At 35.4% G+C, this 21,569-nt stretch overlaps 1 protein-coding gene across 3 annotated transcripts in view; it reads right to left on the bottom strand.

The window, feature by feature from the left end:
• Positions 1 to 21,569, bottom strand: part of STAG1 (STAG1 cohesin complex component) — a 354,666-nt gene that overhangs the window by 244,493 nt on the left and 88,604 nt on the right. For all 3 annotated transcript variants that reach the window (XM_004419341.2, XM_087430526.1, XM_004419340.3), the window contains exons 2-3: positions 7,940 to 8,051; positions 1,226 to 1,328 (exon numbers count right to left, since the gene is read on the bottom strand). In XM_004419341.2, the coding sequence (XP_004419398.1) occupies positions 1,226 to 1,328; positions 7,940 to 7,968 (132 nt within the window). In that variant the 5' untranslated portion in view covers positions 7,969 to 8,051. The remainder of the gene's footprint in view (positions 1 to 1,225; positions 1,329 to 7,939; positions 8,052 to 21,569) is intronic.

Genomic DNA, 21,569 nt, shown 5'->3' with positions numbered 1-21,569 from the left:
GGCCTGAGTCAGGTGGAAGTGTAGGTAGCCATGTGAACTAATAAGTGTGAAAATGTGGACTAAAATGTAACTAACACAAGTCTCTAGAATGCTACTATCCTATCCTGGTCGATATTTTTTCAATTCCATGAACAGAGATGAACATGTACTATTTACCTATTAGATTATGTAGTAGCAAATTCACTAAAAATCAAATCATCTTTCCAACCCCAAAAGAGATAAGTATTTGGATATACAGACTCCTTATCATCAAGGAAAGCAAAATATTACAGGGATACATCTGTAGACACATCAAAATTAAACAGGTTCTAAAGAATAATACAATAGCCTGCTGAAGGGGTGATAAAGTCTCTCTAGGGAAAAAAATAAAGGCTTTCTTGAAGGAGACAGCACCTAAACTGAATCTTGCAAGTGAAGACTTTCAATTGGAGGAGAAAAAATTCAAGTAAGCAATCCTGTAGCCAGTTCATTCTCCTACCTTCAAGCAAGTTTAGTCTTTTTTCCAATTGTGCACCTATAACCCATGAATCCTAGAGAAACCAATGTTAACTTGCCTATAGTCTCAGAAAAATCATATAATAGTACAGGGCTACAAAAGGAGGCTGAAATTTTCCATAATAAGAACTTTCATAAAATAGAAAAAACAATTGCTAAGAGCAAATCACATCATAAAAATAAGTATAAAACAGTATAAGCCTTGACCTCTTAAGACACCGATATTACTGTCTCTGAGAGCTTATGCTGCCTTAAATTAAATGATGACTGTTGTACTCAGAATACATAAAGATATCCCTCAAAGTAAGGATACATAGAGCTCTTCTAAACTTCTCAATCATGTATCAATGAGAATATATTCTGAGACTGGCCCCAAATCCCAAACTAGTACTACCAAAACACATACTTAGGAGCTCACAAGAAATCAGAGTTGCATTTAAAAAGCAGGGAAGTCATAACTAACTACACCTCATTCCATGTTAATCATCTTTATGCCTTCACATGGACCACCATTTATTTACAAGAGAAGCATGGAGAGCAAAAAAGATACTATAATCAATTTCCTTTTTCCAATCACTGCCAAGCCAATTTGTGAAGCAAAGTTGCCAAGAATCTCAAATGTGTCACTGAAATTTTAAAAAGTATTAACAGTACTAGAATTATCAGCTCATATCAAGCCCCTTTACTCAGTAACTATTATAAGAACAAAGAAGACAAGCATAATACATACTGGAGGCCGGCCAGGACGACCCCTCTTTCTTTTTCCTTTGACCTCTGTTTCTTCAAGTTCACTGCCAGCATCGGAATGGGCAGTAGTTTCATTAGTTGAATCCCTAGAAAATGTGATATATTATTTTAGTGAACAAAGTAATTGATAAATATAATGCAGTTCTGTTGCACTACTTTCCTTACCTCCTGCTATACGGCTGATTAGAAGTGGTTTATACTTCTAGAAATAGTCTTTAGCAAATCAAAAATGTTATCCTCCCTGCCTAATATCACATAACATTGAGTGAAATGAATCACCCAAATAGAGAAATAAAGAGGAGGAAACGACTGTGGAAATGGCAGCTGCTATACAAACTATAAATGCAAAACACAACTGTAAAAAACTAATTCTTCAATATAAAAAGATAAAGGCTTAGGAAGAATTTTATTCATTTTATAAAATCATAAGTCAGTGCGCTGGTAAATGTTTAACAACGGGCTCTTCAAAAAAATATATGCACAAGTTATTAGAAATGTTAGCGATATAAAGAATGCATTGCACACAATTTACAAAAAATAATAAAATATACAATATTCTTTATTGTAAATTCCATATAGGCAATTGATTCACATAAAATGATTTTGATAATTTTGCTGAACTCTTGTATCCACAGCTAATCTTTGGTTGCAACTGATGATCAAATAGGGTTTTGACACGAAAGACGGTTGATACCTTTGTTCACTTTAATGAATAGGATGCAAGTGAAATGACAAAGATATTTCTTGGAACTTCACTCATTCATCAATGGTGTGAGCAACTTCTTTACTGAATCAGATAATATTTCTCAAATATTGGAAGGATATTTACTCAATTTTTTGTGCTATCATAATATACTGGCTATAGACCTGACACACCTTTAAGTTTAATCTGCATTATTAACAATTTCTCCATCACTTATTAAGTCTAAAGACAATTTCAAACTAGCAAAGTGACATCATCAAACACAGAGTTGGGAAGTACTGAACAGTAGTGGTACACCACTAAAAAATACTTCCACCATAAAGATACAATAGGTGCAAATAAAAACCAAAAGAGCATAAAAAATAGTAACATGTAAAACAATTAGGAAGTGGTGAGTTTTTGAGTATTTATTACTTTTATACTTAATATGATTTATTTAAAGTTTGTATAATTTAACTTTTTATAATGGCTGTGTTATATTTAATCAAGTCACAAAATTCCTGGAAATTTAATATTCACCTCTCCAGGCAAGTACAGGATGGCTCCAGCACAGCACTGAAAAGGCATAGAGAGTATGAACAATAACTTCTTCATTAAATTCTACAGTACTAACTGTATAAAGGATCTGCATAAAACTGCAAATAGCAGGAAGGGTGCACAGCAAACGGTAAGCCCAACTCACAACCTATTATTTCTCAGTCTACTTCACTGAATGCTCTTAGTTCCATTCCCTCTTTGTGCTGATTCCTTAAAGCTCAATTCTTCAGTGTCTGCTCTTCTCCCCTTACACTACACTCTCTTGGAGATGTCATCCACTTGATGTGTAACTTCTATGCAAATGACTTCAATATATTATCAATAGACCTGACCATCTGTGATTCAAGATTTTTAACTGCATATGTAACATGTTTCTTAGAATGCCACCTCAAATTCAGCAAATACCACATATAAAATTAAGTCCAGGGGCCGGCCCAGTGGCATAATGGTTAAGTCTGTGTGCTCAGCTTCAGTGGCCCGGGGTTCACGGGTTCAGATGCTGGGTGCAGACCTACACACCACTCATCAAGCCACACTGTGGCGACATTCCATATACACAAAAGAGGAAGATGGGCACAGATGTTAGCTCAGTGACAATCTTCCTCAAGCCAAAAGAGGAAGATTGGCAACAGACGTTAGCTCAGGGCCAATCTTCCTCACCAAAAAGAAGGAAAAAAAAATTAAGTGCAATACTGACTTATTTCTAGCTCTTTGCTCATAGCAACATCATAAACTGATTTATTAAATTAATGCATGAGTGTGCTTTAAGTTGTTACACAAATTTATTATTGTCATTATCCTGTCTTACTCAAATTCTTAGAATCACATCAATCTTCCTCTTGTGCCATCAGCTAAGTCCTCCTGAGTTGTCCTCAGTATAATTGTCTCTCATTCTTTCCATGATTATTACCATAATCACCACTCCTGAATTAATCTCAACTTATCTCTCTGCTTCTACTATTTCCCTTGTCCAAGTCATTCTACACACCACTGCCAGTAACATTCTTATATCACGTTACCTCCCTGCTTGCAAATCGTCAAAGGTAATCTGGTATTTAAAATTGTAAATATACTGATCTAGTCCAGGGGTCAGCAAACATTTTCTTAAATGGCTATATAGGAAATATTTTAGGCTTGGGGGTCTTGAGGTCTCTGGATCTACCACTCAACCCTTGATACCATAGCATGAATGCAGCCATAGACAAAATGTAAATGACTGCACGTGGGTATAGTCCAATAATATTTATAAAAACAGGCAACTGAGCTAAACTAGCAGCAGTTTGTCAATCCCTGATCTAGCTGATTTTATTCATCTCTATTAAAGAACAATAAATCATACTGCTTTTTCTCCTCACCACAATCCAAATAGACTATGTTTAGCATATACTGTATGCCAGTTTATATACATTATCTAGAATGAATATGCACAAAAACCTTGTAAGAAAACACATTATTGTTCCAGTTTTACAGAGAAGGAAACAAAAAAAAATCTGATAAACTGACAATCTTGTCCATAGTCACATACCTAGTAAGTAGTAGAGTTCACTTAGATCTCAAGGTAAACTTGAATTCTCTATCTCCATGTCAGAATACCAGAATGCAAATACAATGTTTCATATGTCTCATGTGAACAGAATCCACTAGTGCTTTTGATGCTTATATAAATCTCCAGGCAACTACAGGAGCAGGTTGGTTCCAACATATAATATGTGACCCATTAGTGAAACTAATTTATCCTTAAGCTATACAGTTTACTGACAAAAGAGAAAAGAACTTTTAATTTTGCCAGCTGCAGCCAGCTTAAAAGGTGACAGCTATTACCAACAAATAACTAATATACTCCAATTAGTGTATGTATGTATGCATGTTTGTTTACTAGAATATATGATACATAAATGTTTGTTTTTTACTTTCAAGCAATAGAGAAGATATAAGAATACAAGGAAGAATTTCACTTCGCCACACCTAAATCTGAATCCCAATCTGCAAAATAACATTGTTAACAGTTTGATCAATACCCTGCCATAAATATTTATGTTTTAGCACACAGATGTATATATAAAACAATATATTTCAATTTTTAAAATTTAAAATTAACAGGAATGTTTCATACAAATATGTAAGATTCCTGTATGGTTCCCCATAATATGGATGAAATTTATTTAACTACTTCTCTATCAATAAGAACTTAGATTGTCTCTAGTTTTGCACTATTACAAACAGAACCGAAACAAATGTCCTCGTATATTAACTCTTATTACATATCAACAAATATCTCCCTAGGATAGACGCATTAGAATGCTGGGTCAAGGGCTGTACAGATTCAAACTTCAAACCACTGCTCTACAAAAACCCTGCAAATGACTAATGTTCGCAATTATAAGACCACTGGACATAAATTAAGAGAACAGAAGAATAAGATCAAATCTTATTAAATGATTTTTTTGCTACCTAAAACTCTCTAAATTCTGTCTACCTCTCTCCATTTCCACTGTAATCACTTTAGTTCAAGATGCCATCATCTCTGACCTGGATACTGTAACATGTTTGTCCTAATAGGTCTCCTTGCTTCTACTGGGGCCCCTTCCAATCTAATCACTATACTGCACTAAGAGTGATTTTCTAAGTATATATCTTATTACGTCTCTCCCATGCTTAAAATCCTACAGTGGCTTTCTACTGCTCCTAGGAAAAAAACTAAAAATTCTTAATATGATTTAGCAAGTCCCTGTATGATATAGTCCCACTCGATTCATAAGCCTTACCTCATGCCACTTTCCATCCCCAACCCTGACAAAAGAAGAAAGTGCCTCAAACATACCATGATTCCTCCTACCTCAGTGTCTTCACACATGCCATTCCTTCAGTCTTGAATTAATACCCTGATCCCTTCTTCCCTCAAACCCTCCCTCCACTTCAGATCTAAGTTCAACTGTCTCTTCCTTAGCAAAGTAGACCAAATCAAGGCATGTGTTAAAATTCTCATAAAATCCTCTAATTTTCCTTCATAGCACCAATGGGAGTTTAGATCTATATATCTGTGATTATTTGATATCTATCTATCTATATAAGTTTCATGGCAACAAGGACTGAGTCTCTTCTACATGCTCTTTTCTCCCCAGAACCTAGCATACTTCCTGGTACTGCACTATGTGGTGAAATATGTGGTAAGTGATAATGCCTAATAGTAAATAGCACTAAGGTGACAAATTCATTGGTGATTATATTATCCAAGTACGCCAAGAAATAATAAGGTAACTCATTAGCGTGACCTTTCCAGTGTCTACATTAGAAAAATCACTATTAAATTGAACATTAAGAATCGTTGGATCCAAAATTTTCTTGTTTGTTTTTGAGAACAACTTAGAGATTAATTTCTAATATATTATCTTCAATTTACAAATGATAGAAACTGAAGTTTACAAATACTAAGAGACATACCATGTTTCCTTTCCTCTACAATGCAGATATAGTATTGCTGGATGGATGTATTAAACAAGATTATCTATGCTGCTAATATATCTGGCAAAATCCTCAGAAAATTGTATGTCTTCAATAAATGCTTCTTAGATCTTAACTTGACGAAGAGTACCATCTCCAGCTGACAGACTGAAAGCCAAGCTCATTATTCACCTCACAGATCAACACTATCCACTACCCATAGTCATATTACAGGTTTACATTTTTGTGAGAACAAAAAATCAGTTACAAAACATATGATGTTAAATACTATCATCATGATACAATCTCTCTTTAATTACAACATCTATTTTAATGTAACTTCTGTTTCATATTTAATCAAAGAGATATTTACTAAGGACCTAGCCTAATACCCAGCAGTGTGCCAGAGCCGGCCATACAAAAATAAGGCACAAAGGTGCATAATTTAGGCAGAAACAATAAGAAAGGGTTACAAAAAATTATGTTAGGTACAGTGCTAGGAAAAAAGCAAAGAGTATTACAGGCGCACAGGAGGGAATCTACTCTAATTTTCAGGAGTCAGAGGAGCTTTGCTGGAGGCATGATATCTCAGCTAAGACCTAACAGACTAGGGAGTTGGCCAGGTAAGGACAGAGGTACATAGGCATTACAGGCAGGACGAAGATAAACTAAAATACAAAAAAAAAAAAGAAAATACTACGTGGAGATCTCCAAACTCTATATCATACTCAAGTTAAGGACTAATAATGAACCTGAGGTAAGTAACTAGAAAGAGATTAAATTTTATCTCCTATATTTGGGGAAAAGAAGGAAGGTAGGTATTGATGGTTCTTCAAGCAGATAAAGTAATCTGGACAACTCTTTTCGTCTTAGAGCTCTGGAGGAAAAAAAGAAAGGCCAAGAGAACAATTAACTGGAAGGTGACCACAGTCTCTTGGAAAAGATACATATAAATGAACTGAGACAGTCAAAACATATAAATAATTGCATAAACTGTTAATCATTTTCATTATATCTAAGCCATTGTTATCATATAAGATCACAGTATACAGATTTCTAATAGCATCTTGATGAAACCTATAAAAGGAAAAGTATCTGCCATTAAACTGATCGCATTTCCAAGAGAATCTAAAATAAGACCCAATTCTAGATCTATCCTACAACTCCAACAAATCTAATGAGATCCCACCAGAAATGCCAACTGGTATGTCCTTCATGTTATTCTGGCAACCAGAATGGCTCAACGATCTCAATCTCATGGAAAAGAAGAGGGGACGGGGCGGGGCACATAGGGCACACAGGTGGGTTAGAGAAATAGTGTAACGTAAGATAGGGGTTTACAAACTTTTTCTGTAAATGGCCAAAAAAAAAATTATGCTTTGCAGGTAATTCATTCTCTATCACAACTTGTAGCACAAAAGCAGTCAGAAACAATCTGTAAAAGAATGAGTGTGGTTTTGTTCCACTAACACTATTTTTTTAAACAAAAATAGGCGTCATGACTGATTTGGCCCATGGGTCATAGTTTGCTGACCCCTGATATGATTGTGACATCTTTTTTTTTTATTCCTTGGTGAGGAAGATCAGCCCTGTGCTAACATCTGCCAATCCTCCTCTTTTTTTTTGCCGAGAAAGACCAGCCCTGGGCTAACATCCGTGTCCATCTTCCTCCACTTTATATGGGACGCCGCCATAGCATGACTTGCCAAGTGGTGAGTTGGTGCGCGCCCAGGATCCAAACTGGCAAACCCCGGGCCACCGAAGCGGAGCGCGAGCACGTAACCGCTTGCACCAGCGGGCCGGCCCGATAGTCACATCTGTTTTGTTCAATTCCACAGAACATATTGACATTAAAATAAAAAGAGCCATGGATGGATATAGTAATTATACACTTCTAATAGTTCTTTCAAACATATTGCCTGACTATCAGAGAATATATTTGATCTGTCTCATTAAAGAGAATATTTTGATATAGAAAAATATTATACCCTTTTAAAAAGAAAACTACATACTTACTGTAACACTGGTAACTCTGAAGTAATCATCGCTAGAGAGGACTTTCCACAATGGAGCAAAAGAATCAAGTTCTGTACAACCCAAAACTTTTTAAATAACCTCAAAGGCAATCCTGTTAACAAAAAAAAAAAAGAAAATTATTTCTTTCCAGCTTTATTGAGGTATAATTGAAAATAAAATTATAAGATAATTAAGGTGCACAACGTGATGATTTGATTTACATACACATTGTGAAGGACTTCCTTCCATTGAATTAATTAATACATCCATCATCTCACATATTTACTTTTTTTTGGTGACAACATTTAAGTTCTACTATGTCAGCAAATTTCAAATATACAATACAGTGTTATCAACTACAGTCACCATATTATACATTAGATCCTCAGATCTTATTTATCTAGAGCTGAAAGCTTGTACCCTTTCACCAACCTCTCCCTATCTCCCCCACCACCTAGCCCCTGGCAACCACTTTTTTACTATCTATTTCTATAAGTTCAATTTTTCTTTTTGATTCCACATATAAGTGATGCCATGTGGTATTTGTCTTTCTCTGTCTGGCTTATTTCACTTAGCATAATGCCCTCTAGGCTCATCCATGTTGTCAAATGACAACAACTTCCTTTTTTTTAAGACTGAATAATATTTCACTGTGTATGTGTGTGTGTGTATGTGTATATATATATATATACATACACATACACACACACACCAGGTTTTCTTTATTCATTCATATGTCTACAAACACCAGATTGTTTCCAAAACTTGGCTATTGTGAATAATGCTGCTATTGAACATAGGAGTACAGATATCTCTTTGGAATAATGATTTCATTTCCTGTGGATATATTCCCACAACTGGGATTGCTGGATCATATGGTAGTTTTATTTTTAATTATTTGAGGAACCTCTATACTGTTTTCCATAGAGGCTGTACCCCTTTACATTCCCACCAACAGTGTACAAAGGTTCCCTTTCCTCCACATCCTCACCAGAATTTATCTTGTCTTTTCGATAAGACATCCAAACAGGTGTGAGGTGATATCTCGTGGTTTTGATTTGCATTTCCCTGATGATTAGTGATATTGAGTACCTTTTCGTATACCCATTGGGCACTTGTATGTCTTCTTTGAGAAAACATCTATTTATGACCTTCGAAAATTATTTTAATATAAAATGAATATTCCAGAATATATAGACTACAATCAATCAGTACTACCAGAAACCACACTCCTTGGTATTTGCCCAAGTAAATTGAAAACTTATAGCCTGCAGAAAGGTGTTTACAGCAGCTTTATTGAAAATTGCCAAAACATGGAAGAAACCAAGACGTCCTTCAGGAGGTGAAGGGATAAATAAACTGTGGTACATGCAGACAATAGAATATTACTTGGGACAATAAAAAGAAATGAGATATCAAGCCATGAAAAGCCATGAGGAAGCTCAAATACATATTACTAACCAAAAGAAGGCAATCTGAAACGGCTACAAATTGCATGATTTGAAGTACATGGCAGTTTGGAAAAGGCAAAATTATGGAGAGAATAAAAGGATGAGTGGTTGCCAGGGGTTAGGGGGCAGGAAAGATGAATAGGCAGAACACAGAGGATTTTGGGGGCAGTGAAACTATTCTGTACACCACAATAATGGTGGATACGTGTCATTATACATTTATCAAAACCCATGGAATGCACCACACCAAGAGAGAACTCTAATGTAAACCATGGACTTTGGGTGATAATGACGTGTCACTGTAAGTTCACTGTAGCAAATGTACCACTCTGGCGTGGGATTTTGACAGTGGAGGAGACTGTATGTATGTGGGAAAAGGGGGTAGAGGGGGAATCTCTCTACCTTCTGCTCGATTCTGCTGTGAACCTAAAACTTTTCCGAAAAATAAAAGTCTGTTAAAGAAAACAAGTAGCAGGGGAAATAGCACAAAACAGAGCATCCCAAGACAGGCCATGATACAGTATCAAATAGTGTAACATAGGTATAATTAGAATTACAGAAGGAAAGAGAAAGTACAGGGTACAATAATAACAGAAGAGATAACAGACAAGAACTTTCCAAAACTAATTTAAAATATTAAAATACAGATAGACAAGAAAATTTCCAAAGAGAATTGATACTCTAAAATATAAGTACTGCTAAAAAATAAAGAGAAAATTCAAAAGATGTTAAAGAAACAGGATTCCTCCCATACCGATAAACAAATCAGACTTTCCTGTGGAAACTATGTAAGCTGAAAGATGACAGAAAAACATCATTAAAGTACTGAGAGAAAAAAATGTGGACTGGAATTATATACCCTGTAACAAAAATCTTTAAAAAATGAAGAGTGATGTCATAGAAAATGGAGGAGTAGGAAACTCCAAGAATCAGCCCCTTTAGTGAAGCAAAAACTGACAAAATCAACTTTTACAGACCTTTGGAATCTAATAAAAACTTAGAACAAAGAGATGAACACTTAACAAAGGAACAATCTGCTAAATTTGTTAAGAAAGCACTGTAAGGGCCAGCACAGTGGCATAATGGTTAAGTTCATGCATTCTGCTTTGGCGGCCCGGGGTTCATCAGTTCAGATCCTGGGCACAGACCTACTCACCACTCATCAAGCCATGCTGAGGAGCCATCCCACATAGGGCAACTAGAAGGATGTACAACTATGACATACAACTATCTACTGGGGCTTTGGGGAGAATAGGAAAAAAGGAGGAAGACTGGCAACAGATGTTAGCTCGGGGACAATCTTCCTCAAAAAAAAAGCACTGTAGCATTTTTGCTTACCTGTCTACTATCTCCCCTCTCCCAGATCAACGGTGGCCTTAGGGACCGGAGACCAAATTCCAGTGCAGTTTACTGGAGCCAAAGAGAACATGGACCTTATTCTCAACAACTGTGGCTGTGTGTTTTGAAGGGCTTCCTGGTCGTCATCTTTCAAAAAGATTTAAAATCATACACTACAGATAGCTGCCTGGACAAGAGATAGTGGATGAGAGAAGCAGCAGACAATGTGAAAAGCCTTGAAATAAGGAGTCTGAAGAGAAAGATATTTTGCGAAATAGGGGCTTTAAAGGGCTATCACGTATACCAGGAAATCAAGAGTGCTACATGCATACCCATGGCTGGATGCACACTTAGAGAAGACAGGAGAGTAGTAGCACAGGCCGGCAACTCTAGCTGATCTTTGGGCTCTGTGCAGGCACAAGGTGAAGACAGAGAGAGCTGCACGCAGCCTGGCCCACCTTTGAAGGAATACCTTAGCTAAGAGGAAACATGCAAACACCAAGAGATTACTTTTTTCCTTTTGACTCCCGTTGGCTCAGGAAATGTGGAAGATCCCTGCTGACCGCGAAGATAAAATTTCAGGGACTACACATAATAAGGAACACAGTCTTTGCAAAAATAGTTTGAAAAAGTCACTATACAGATGAGTGCAGCCCTCAAGAAGCAACAACAGTAAACCATGGGGAGGAGGGGAGAATCTAGTGTCCAGAGTTACTATAATATTAAAACTATCCAGTTATTTTTTTATTGAGGTCATAATAGTTTATAACATCGTGAAATTGCAGTTGTACACTATGATTTATCAGTCACCATATAAATGTGCCCTTTTACCTCTTATGTCCACCCCTCAACCCCCTTCCTCTCTGGTAACCACTAATCTGTTTTCTTTGTCCATGTGTTAGTTTATCTTCCAAATATGACTGAAATCATACTGTGTTTGTCTTTCTCTGTCTGGATTATTTCACTTAACATAATACCCTCAAGATTCATCCATGTTGGTGCAAATGGGACAATTCTGTCTTTTTTTATAACTGAGTAGTATTCCACTGTGTATGTATACCACATCTTTATCCAATTGTCAGTTGACGGGCACTTGGGTTGCTTCCATGTCTCGGCTACTGTGAATAATGCTGCAACGAACACAGGGGTGCATAAGTCTCTTTAAACTGTTGATTTAAAGTTCTTTTGATAGCTACCCAGTAGCGGGATAGCTGGATTGTATGGTATTTATATTTTTAATTTTTTGAGAAATCACCATGCTGTTTTCCATAGCAGCTGTACCAGTTTGCATTCCCACAAGCAGCATATGAGGGTTCCCTTTTCTCCACATCCTCTCCAACATTTGTTATTTTGTCTTCGTGATTATACCCATTCTAATGGGTGCAAAGTGATATCTCAATGTGATTTGCATTTCCCTGATGATTAGGATGTTAAACATCTTTTCATGTTCCTATTGGCTATCTGTATATCTTCCTTGGAAAAATGTCTGTTCATATCCTCTGCCCATTTTTTGACGGGGTTGTTTCTTTTTTTGTTGCTGAGTTGTGTGAGTTCTTTATATATTTTAGACATTAATCCCTTGTCGGGTATATGATTTGCAAATATTTTCTCTCAGTTGGTGGGTTGTCTTTTCATTTTTCTTCCTGGTTTCCCTTGCTTTGCAGAAGTTCTCCAGTCTGATGAAGTCCCACTTGTTTATTTTTTCTTTTGTTTCCCTTGCCTGGGTAGATAGGTTATTCTAAAAGATCCTTCTAAGATCATTGTCAAAGAGCGTACTGCCTATATTTTCTTCTAGGAGTTTTATGGTTTCAGGTCTTACCTTCAAGTCTTTGATCCATTTTGAGTTAATTTTTGTGTATGGCAAAAGATAATGGTCTACCTTCATTCTTTTGCATGTGGCTGTTCAGTTTTCCCAACACCATTTATCGAAGAGATTTTCCTTTCTCCATTAAATGTTCTTCGCTCCTTTGTTGAAGATTACCTATCCGTAGATGTGTGGTTTTATTTCTGGGCTTTCAATTCTCTTCCATTGATCTGTGTGTCTGTTTTGCTGACAGTACCACACTGTTTTAATTATTATAGCTTTGTAGTATATTTTGAAGTCAAGGATTGTGATGCCCCCAGCCTTGTTCTTTTTTCTCAGGATTGCTTTGGCTATTCAGAGTCTTTTGTTGTTCCATATAAATTTGGGGATTCTTTGTTCTATTTCCGTTAAGAATCTCATGGGGATTCTGATTGGCATTGCACTGAATCTGCAGAATGCTTTAGGTAATAAGGACATTTTAACTAAGTTTATTCTTTCAATCCATGAGCATGGAATATCTTTCCATTACTTTATGTCATCATCGATTTCTTCCAATAATGTCTTATAATATTCATTGTATAGGTCTTTCACCTCCTTGGTTAAATTTATTCCTAGATATTTTATTCTTTTTTTGAGACTGTAAATGGGATTGTATTCTTGAATTCTCTTTCTGTTAGTTAGTTATTATAGAAATGCAATTGATTTTTTGTAATTTGATTTTGTACCCTGCATCTTTGCTATAGTTGTTGATTATTTGTAATAGTTTTCCAATGTATTCTTTAGGATTTTCTATATATAGCATCATGACATCTGCAAACAGTGAGAGTTTCACTTCTTCATTGTCTATTTGGATTCTTTTTATTTCTTTCTATTGCCTAATTGCATTGGCCAAAACCTCCAGTACTATTTTGAATAACAGTGGCAAGAATGGGCACTCTTGCCTCATTCCTGTTTTCAGAAGGATGGCTTTCAGTTTTTCCCCAGTGAGTATGTTGGCTGTGGGTCTGTCATATATGGCCCCTATTACGTTGAGGTACTTTCCTTCTATACCCATTTTATTGAGGGTTTTTTATTATAAATAGATGTTGGATCTCGTGAAATGCTTTCTCTGCAGCTACTGAGATGATCACGTGGTTTTTATTCCTCATTTTGTTAATCTGGTAACATCACATTGATTGATTTGTGGATTTTAAAGCATCCCTGTGTCCCAGTATAAATCCCACTTGATAGTGGTGTATGACCCTTTTAATGTATTATTGTATTCAGTTTGCCAATATTTTGACGAGGATTTTTGCATCTATTTTCATCAATGATATTGGCCTGTAATTCTCCTGCTTTGTGTTGTCTTTGTGTGGCCCTGGGATCACGGTGATGTTGACTGCGTAAAATGTGTTAGGAATTCTTCCACCTTCTTCAACTCTGTGGAATATTTTGAGAAGGACAGGTATTAAATCTTCTTTGAATGTTTGGTAGAATTCTGCAGAGAAGCCATTTGGTCCTGGACTTCTGTTTGTTGGGAGGTTTTTGATTACTGTTTCAATCTCTTTACTTGTGATTCGTCTACTTAGATTCTCTATTTCTTCTTGATTCAGTTTTGGGCAGTTGTATGAATTCAAGAATTTATCCATTTCTTCTAGATTGTCCAATTTGTTGGCATATATTTTATCATAGTATTCTCTTATAATCCTTTGTATTTCTGTGGTATCCATTGTAATTTCTCCTCTTTCATCTCTAATTTTATTTATTTGAGACTTTTCTCATTTTTTCTTAGTGAGTCGGGCTAAGGGTTTGTCAATTTTGTTTATCTTCTCAAAGAATCAGCTCTTAGTTTCAGTGATCCTGTCTACTGTTTCTTTGGTTTCAATTTCATTTATTTCTCCTCTAATTTTTATTATTTCCCTCCTGCTGACTTTGGGCTTTGTTCTTCTTTTTCTACAAAATGTCCAGTTTTTAACAAACAAACAAAAAATCACAAGGCATATAAACAAACAGAAACATATGGCCCATTAACAGGAAAAAAAGAAGTTGACAGAAATCATCTCTGAGTAAGCTCAGACATTGGACTTAGACTTACAAAAGAAGATAGATTTCCAAAAGATAGAGAGAAAGGGATAGAAAGACTATCTAAAGACATAATGGCAGAAAATTGTCCAATTTTCATGAAGTACAGAAATGTACACAATCAAGAAGGTCCAAACTCCAAGTAGGATAAATTCAAAAGAGATGCACAGAGGTACAAACTAATCAAACTGTAAAAGCCAAAGACAATGAGAGTCTTGAAAAAAGCAAAAGAGAAATGACACATCACATACAAGTAATTCTCAGTAAGACTAACAGCCAATTTCTCATCAAAAACCATGGAAGCCAGAAGGCAGTAGGATGACATATCTAAAGTACTGAAAGAAAACTGTCGAACAAGAATTCTACATACAGCAAACTATCACTCAAAAGTGGCAGAAAAATTTAGATACTCCTAGAAAAACAAAAACTGAGGAAGACTGTTGTTAGACCTGCCCTACCTGACAAGAAATGCTAAAGGGAGTCCTTTATGAAGAAAGGAAATTATAACAGACAATAACTTGAAGCCATATGAAGAAAAAAGAACACTGGAAAAAGTGATTACAGAGGAAAATATAGAAGCCAATATTATTATATTATTAGTCTCTAATTCTCTTTTTGTTTCCTATATGATTTAAAAGACAAATACATAAAACAATAATTATATATCTATGTTAATTGACACACAATGTATAAAGATGTAATTTATAACAACATAAGGGAGAGGAATGGAGATGGGAGCAGAATTTTATGTTACTAAAGCTCAATTACTATCAATTCAAACTAGATTAGTATAAAGTTAGGATATTAATTGTGATCACCAGAGTAACTATGAAGAAAACGATTTTAAAATATACAGAAAATACACAGAAGAAGATAGTGTAGGAGGAATTGAGCAAAGAAGATATACAATACATAGAACAGTTAAAGGGCAAAAGTCCTTATCAGCAATCACCTTAAATGTAGATGTATTAAGCGCATCAGTTAAGAGAGAGATTGGTACAATGGATTAACAAAATTGACCCAATTACATGCTGTCTACAAGAGACTCATTTAGATTTAAATAAACAAACAGGTTGAAAGTAAAAACATGCAAAACGATATTCTATGCAAATAGCAACCAAAAGAGAGCTAGAGTGGCTATGGTAATATCAGACAAAATAAATTTTAAGTCAAAACTTATGAGAGACAAAGAGGAACATAATATATTGGGTAAAGATGGTCAATTCATTAGAAAGACATAACAATCATAAAGAAATATACACCAAATAGGAGAGTTCCAAAATATATGAAACAAATGCTGACAAAGTTGAAGAGAGAAAAAGACAATGCTATAATCATAGCTGGCAATTTCAATACACTACTTTCAATAAAACACAGAAGATGCAGACAGAGGCTCAATAAGGAAACAGAGGACATACACCAACTAGGTCTAAAAGACATATACAGAACATTTCACTCAACAACAGAATACTCATTCTTCTCAAGTGCACATACAACAAGCTCCAGAATAGCTGAATAGGCCACCAAAAAGTCTCAATAAATTTTTAAAAATTGAAATCATAGAAAGTGTCTTCTTTGAACATAACGAAAAGGAGGTAGAAATCAATAACAGGAGGAAAACAGAAAAATTCACAAAAAAGTGGAAATTAAATAACTAGTAGGTCAAAGAAGAAATCACAAGAGAAATTGATATTTGAGAAAAATGAAAACAAAAACACCTTACACCAAAAATTTATGAGATGCAGCAAAAGCAGTGCTCAAAGGAAAATACAGCTGTAACATCTACATTTAAAAACAAGAAAGATCTCAATTCAATAACCTAACTCTACACTTCAGGAACAAGAGAAAGAAAAAGAAACTAAACCTTAAGGCAGCAAAAGGGAGGAAATAATAAAAATTAGAGCAGAAATAAACAAAACAGAGACTAGAAAAGCAATAAACTTAATGAGATTTGAAAAGATCAACCAAATTGACAAACTTATAGACAGACTAACTAAAAAAGAGAGAAGATGCAAATAACTATAATCACAAATGAAGGTGGGAATATTACTACCAATCTTACAGAAATAAAAAGATTGTAAGAGAACAGGGTGAACAACTGTATGCCAATAAATTACATAACCTATATTAAAACGGACAAATTCCTAGAAACACACAAACTGCCAAAACTGGCTCAAGAAAAAATAGAAAACCTGAATAAACCTATAATACGTAAAGAGATTATCAAAAATCTCCCGACAAAAAAGTCCAGAACTAGAGAGCTTCACTGATGAATTCCACAAACATTTAAAGAAATAACATCAATCCTTCTCAAATTCTTCCAAAAAATATACAAGGAAAGACTTCCTAACTCAATCTCTGAGGCATTTCTTTTATACAAAAGCTAGTCAAAGACACCACAAGTAAACTGCAGAACTATTTCCCTTATAATTATAGATGCAAAAGTCCTCAAAAAAATATTAGCAAACAGAATCCAACTACATATTAAACGCAATATGGGTAAGTAGGGTTCATCCCAGGAATGCAACAGTGGTTCAACATTGGAAATTCAATCGATGTAATACATTACTAGAAGGAAGGAAAAAAGAACCACATGATCATCTCAAATCATGACAAAAAGCATTTGACAAAATCTCAAGGGATACCAAAGAGCCAAAATACTCTCACGATAAAAATATTCAAAAAACTAGGAAGAGAAGGGAACTTTCTTAAAGGACAATTATGAAAAACACACAAGTAACTTCATAATGGTGAAAGACTGAAATAAAAACTTTCTTCCTAAAATCAGGAAGAAGACAACTATGTCCATTTTCACCACAGCTTTCAACAGAGTACTGTATGTTCTAGCCAGAGCAATTAGGCAAGAAAGAGAAACGGCATCCAAATAGGAAAAGAAGTATAAGTATCTCTATTCACAGATGATATAATATTTCACATAGAGAAAAATCTCAAAGAATCAATAACAACTACTAATAGAGAAAAGTTGCAGGGTGCAAGATAACATACAAAAATAAATTGTGTTTATTAGAACTAATAAATAAATGTATCAGTGTTGCATACTAAATCAACACACAAAACTCAGTCCTGTTTTTGTACACTAACAATGAACAAACCAAAAAGGAAATGAAGGGAAAAAATTCCATTTACAATAGCATCAAAAGAATAAAATACTTAAAAATAAACTTAACCAAGAAGAAAAGCTTGTACACTGAAAACTACAAAACACTGCTGAAAGAAATCAAAGACACCAATAAACAGAAAGACATCCAATGTTCACGGATGGGAAGACTTAATATTGTTAAGATGTCAACACTGTCCAAAATGATCTACAGATTCAATGCAATTACTATCAAAAACCCAATTACATTTTTGCAGAAATAGAAAATTTCACCCAAAATTCTTATGGAATCTAAAAGAAGGGACCCTTAAAAGCCAAGACAATCTTGAAAAAGAAGACCAAAGTTGAAGGTCTCACACTTCCTGATTTCAAAATTTACCACAAAGCAACAGTAATCAAAAGAGTGTGGTTTTGGCATAAAGATAAACATGCAGACCAACGGAATAGAGAGCTCAGAAATAAACCCTCACATATATGGTTCAAATAAATTCTGCCAAGGGTACCAAGACCACACAATGAGGAAAGCACAGACTTTTCAACAAATGGTGCTGGGAAAAGTGGATATTCACATTCAAAAGAATGATGTTGGACCCTGACCTTAAACTATATACAAAAATTAGCTCAAAATGGATCAAACACTATAGAGTTAAAACTATAAAACTCTTATAAAAAACCACAGAGCAATAGTTTCACTGGATTTGGCAATAATTTCTTGGATATGACACCAAAAGCACAGGCAATAAAAGAAAAAACAGATTAAGATGGACTTCATTAAAATCAAAAACTTTTGTGCATCAAAGGACACTATCAACAGAGTGAAAAGGCAACTCAAGGAATGTGAGAAAATATCTGCAAATCATATACCTGATAAGAATCTAGTATCCAGAATATATATCCTTACAACCCAACAATAAGACAAAAAAATCCAATAAAAAATGGTCAAAGGACTTGAATAGAGACCTCCCCAAAAAAGATATATAACTCACAAACAAGCACATAAAAAGATGCTCAACATCATTAGTCATTAGAGAAATGTAAATCGAAACCACAATATGATACAATTTTGCACCCATTAGGACAGCTATAACCACAAAAATGGAAGATAACGTGTGAGAAAATCTTTGTCATTTTTGCTTAGGCAAAGAGTGCTTATATGTAACACCAAAAGCATCATCCATAAAAGAATAATAACAAAAAAGATTAATTGGACTTCATCTTTTTCCTCTAAAAGACAATGTTTAGAGAATAAAAAGACAAGTCACAGACTGGGAGAAAATACCTGCAAATCATCTGACAAAGAACTTGTAAGAAGAATATATAAAGACCTCTCCAAATTTAAAAACAGGAAAGGAAACAATTTGTTTTTTTAAATGGGTAAATCTGAACAGGGGCCGGCCTGGTGGTGCAAGCAGTTAAGTGCACGCGCTCCGCTGCGGCGGCCCGGGGTCCGCCGGCTCGGATCCCGGACGTGCACCGACGCACTGCTTGTCAAGCCATACTGTGGCGGCGTCCCATATAAAGTGGAAGAAGATGGGCATGGATGTTAGCTCAGGGCCAGTCTTCCTCAGCAAAAAAGAGGAGGATTGGCAGATGTTAGCTCAGGGCTGACCTTCCTCACCAAAAAAAAAAAAAAAAAGATTTGAACAGACACTTCACCAAAGAACATAAATGGGTGACAAATATTCCAATGGATGTTCTTTATCATTAGGGAAATGGAAATTAGAACCACAATAAGAGTGGCTGGCCCCGTGGCTTAGCGGTTAAGTGCGTGCGCTCCACTACTGGTGGCCCGGGTTCAGATCCAGGCACGCACTGACGCACCGCTTGTCCAGCCATGCTGAGGCGGCATCCCACATACAGCAACTAGAAAGATGTGCAACTATGACACGCAACTATCTACTGGGGCTTTGGGGAGAAAAAAGGAAAAAAAAAAAAAAAGGAGGAGGATTGGCAACGGATGTTGGCTCAGGGCCGGTCTTCCTCACACACAGAAAAAAAAAGAACCACAATAAGATACAACTATATACATATTAGAATCACTAAAATTGAAAAGATCATTTCAAGTGTTAGTGAGGAGTCAGAACAACTGGAAACCTCATATGTGGCTGGAGGGAATGCAAAATAGCACTATCCATTTGAAATAAAGTTTGGCATTTCCTTAAAAAGTTAAACATACACTAACCATATGACCAAACAATGCCACTCCTAGGTATTTATTCATAATCACCAAAAACTGGAAATATCCCCAAAAATGTCCTTAAGTGAACGACTGGATAAATATACTACGGTACATGCAGATAACGGAATACTATTCAACAATTTAAAGGAATGGACTATTGATATATGCCACAATAGTGATGAATCTCAAGTGTATAGATTACATATATACTGCTTAATTCCATTTATGACATACAGTCATGTGCCACATAATATTTTGGTCAATGACAGACTGCACATACAACAGCGGCCTTGCAAGATTAGTACCATACAGCCTAGGTGTGCAGTAGGCCATACCATTTAGGTTTGTGTAAGTACTGTAGGGGAGGAAGAAATTTTCCTCTGACATTCTAGGTTCTTCTGGCTGGTCTAAAAATCAAATTGACATGAGACAGATTAACAGGAGAAAAACAAACAAAAGTTTAATAACACGTATACACAGAGAAATCCAGAACAACTAAGTAACTCGCCAAAACGGCCAAAGCCCTCATCTTAAATATCATCCTTAGCTAAAGACAAAAGAAGATGCTGGGGGTGGAGAGAGTCAGAGACTTTAAAGGGAAAGAAGGCAATTCACAAGTAGGTGAAAAGAAGCACATGTTTTAGAAAACAAGTGTGCGTCTGGCCACACAGAAACAGAAGAATACAGAAGGGATTCCAACATAACAGGCTTTTCTAAGTTCCTCCCTGTCTACCAGCTAGTTCATGTTATGCTAAGGTGATAGCTCACTTCCTGAGACAGGTTTTTTGTCAGAATTCTTTTAGGCAGTTAAGGGAGAGGTAACAAAAAAAACTCTGAGTCTTTTGTTTCTTAAAAATAATCAGCCTAAAATAACCCTCATGTTAAAGAGACACATTTTGGGATGGCAAATTATGTTCCTCTTCAGTACAGTCTATGATGTTCACACAACAATGAAATTGCCTAACACATTTCTCAGAACATATCTCTGCCGTTAAGCAACGCATGACTGTATTCTGAAAAACTACAGAGATAAAGAACAGTTAAGTGGTCGCTAGAGGTTGGAAGAGAAGAGAATTGACTACAAAGGGACAGGAAAATACAATTTTGGGGGTGAACAGTGTATGCAAATTAAAACTTTTCTTTTAAATCCAATCAGAATCTTTTGCAGAAATTTCTGAGATAATTCTCAAATAAATATGAAAAGGAAAAGGAACTAGAATAACCAAAACAATTCTGAAAAAGACCAAAGTCAGAAAACTCATATTACCTGATTCCTATAAAAATACAAACTTACACAAGTTTATATAAGAAACACAAAAGTGGAATATTTTACACATTCATATGCATTGTTCACCCAGAAAAGCATTGTGGATATTCTACCTCATGTGTTTTAATTATTATTTCTTAATATTTATATGTCATAAAAGTATTTAAACCATTCCTTAGTGAAAATTTTGTCTGTCTCTAATTTTTTACTACTATAAACAATGCTATCACGTATCCTTCCTAAATTGTATGAACATATTTGTAGAACAGATTCCTTGTAATGAACATTTATAAAACATTCATGCAATTTTTTACTGCCAAATTGCCCTCTAAAAATATTGTGCCAATTTACACTGCTTTTACCAGTATATGTTGTATTAGTTAAATATAAAAATATACTTATATTTAAACTT

This window comes from Ceratotherium simum, chromosome 5, assembly GCF_057802395.1.
Source record: "Ceratotherium simum simum isolate JZ-2026a chromosome 5, ASM5780239v1, whole genome shotgun sequence".
NCBI lineage: Eukaryota > Metazoa > Chordata > Mammalia > Perissodactyla > Rhinocerotidae > Ceratotherium > Ceratotherium simum.
This window is presented reverse-complemented; position numbering and strand designations above follow the sequence as displayed.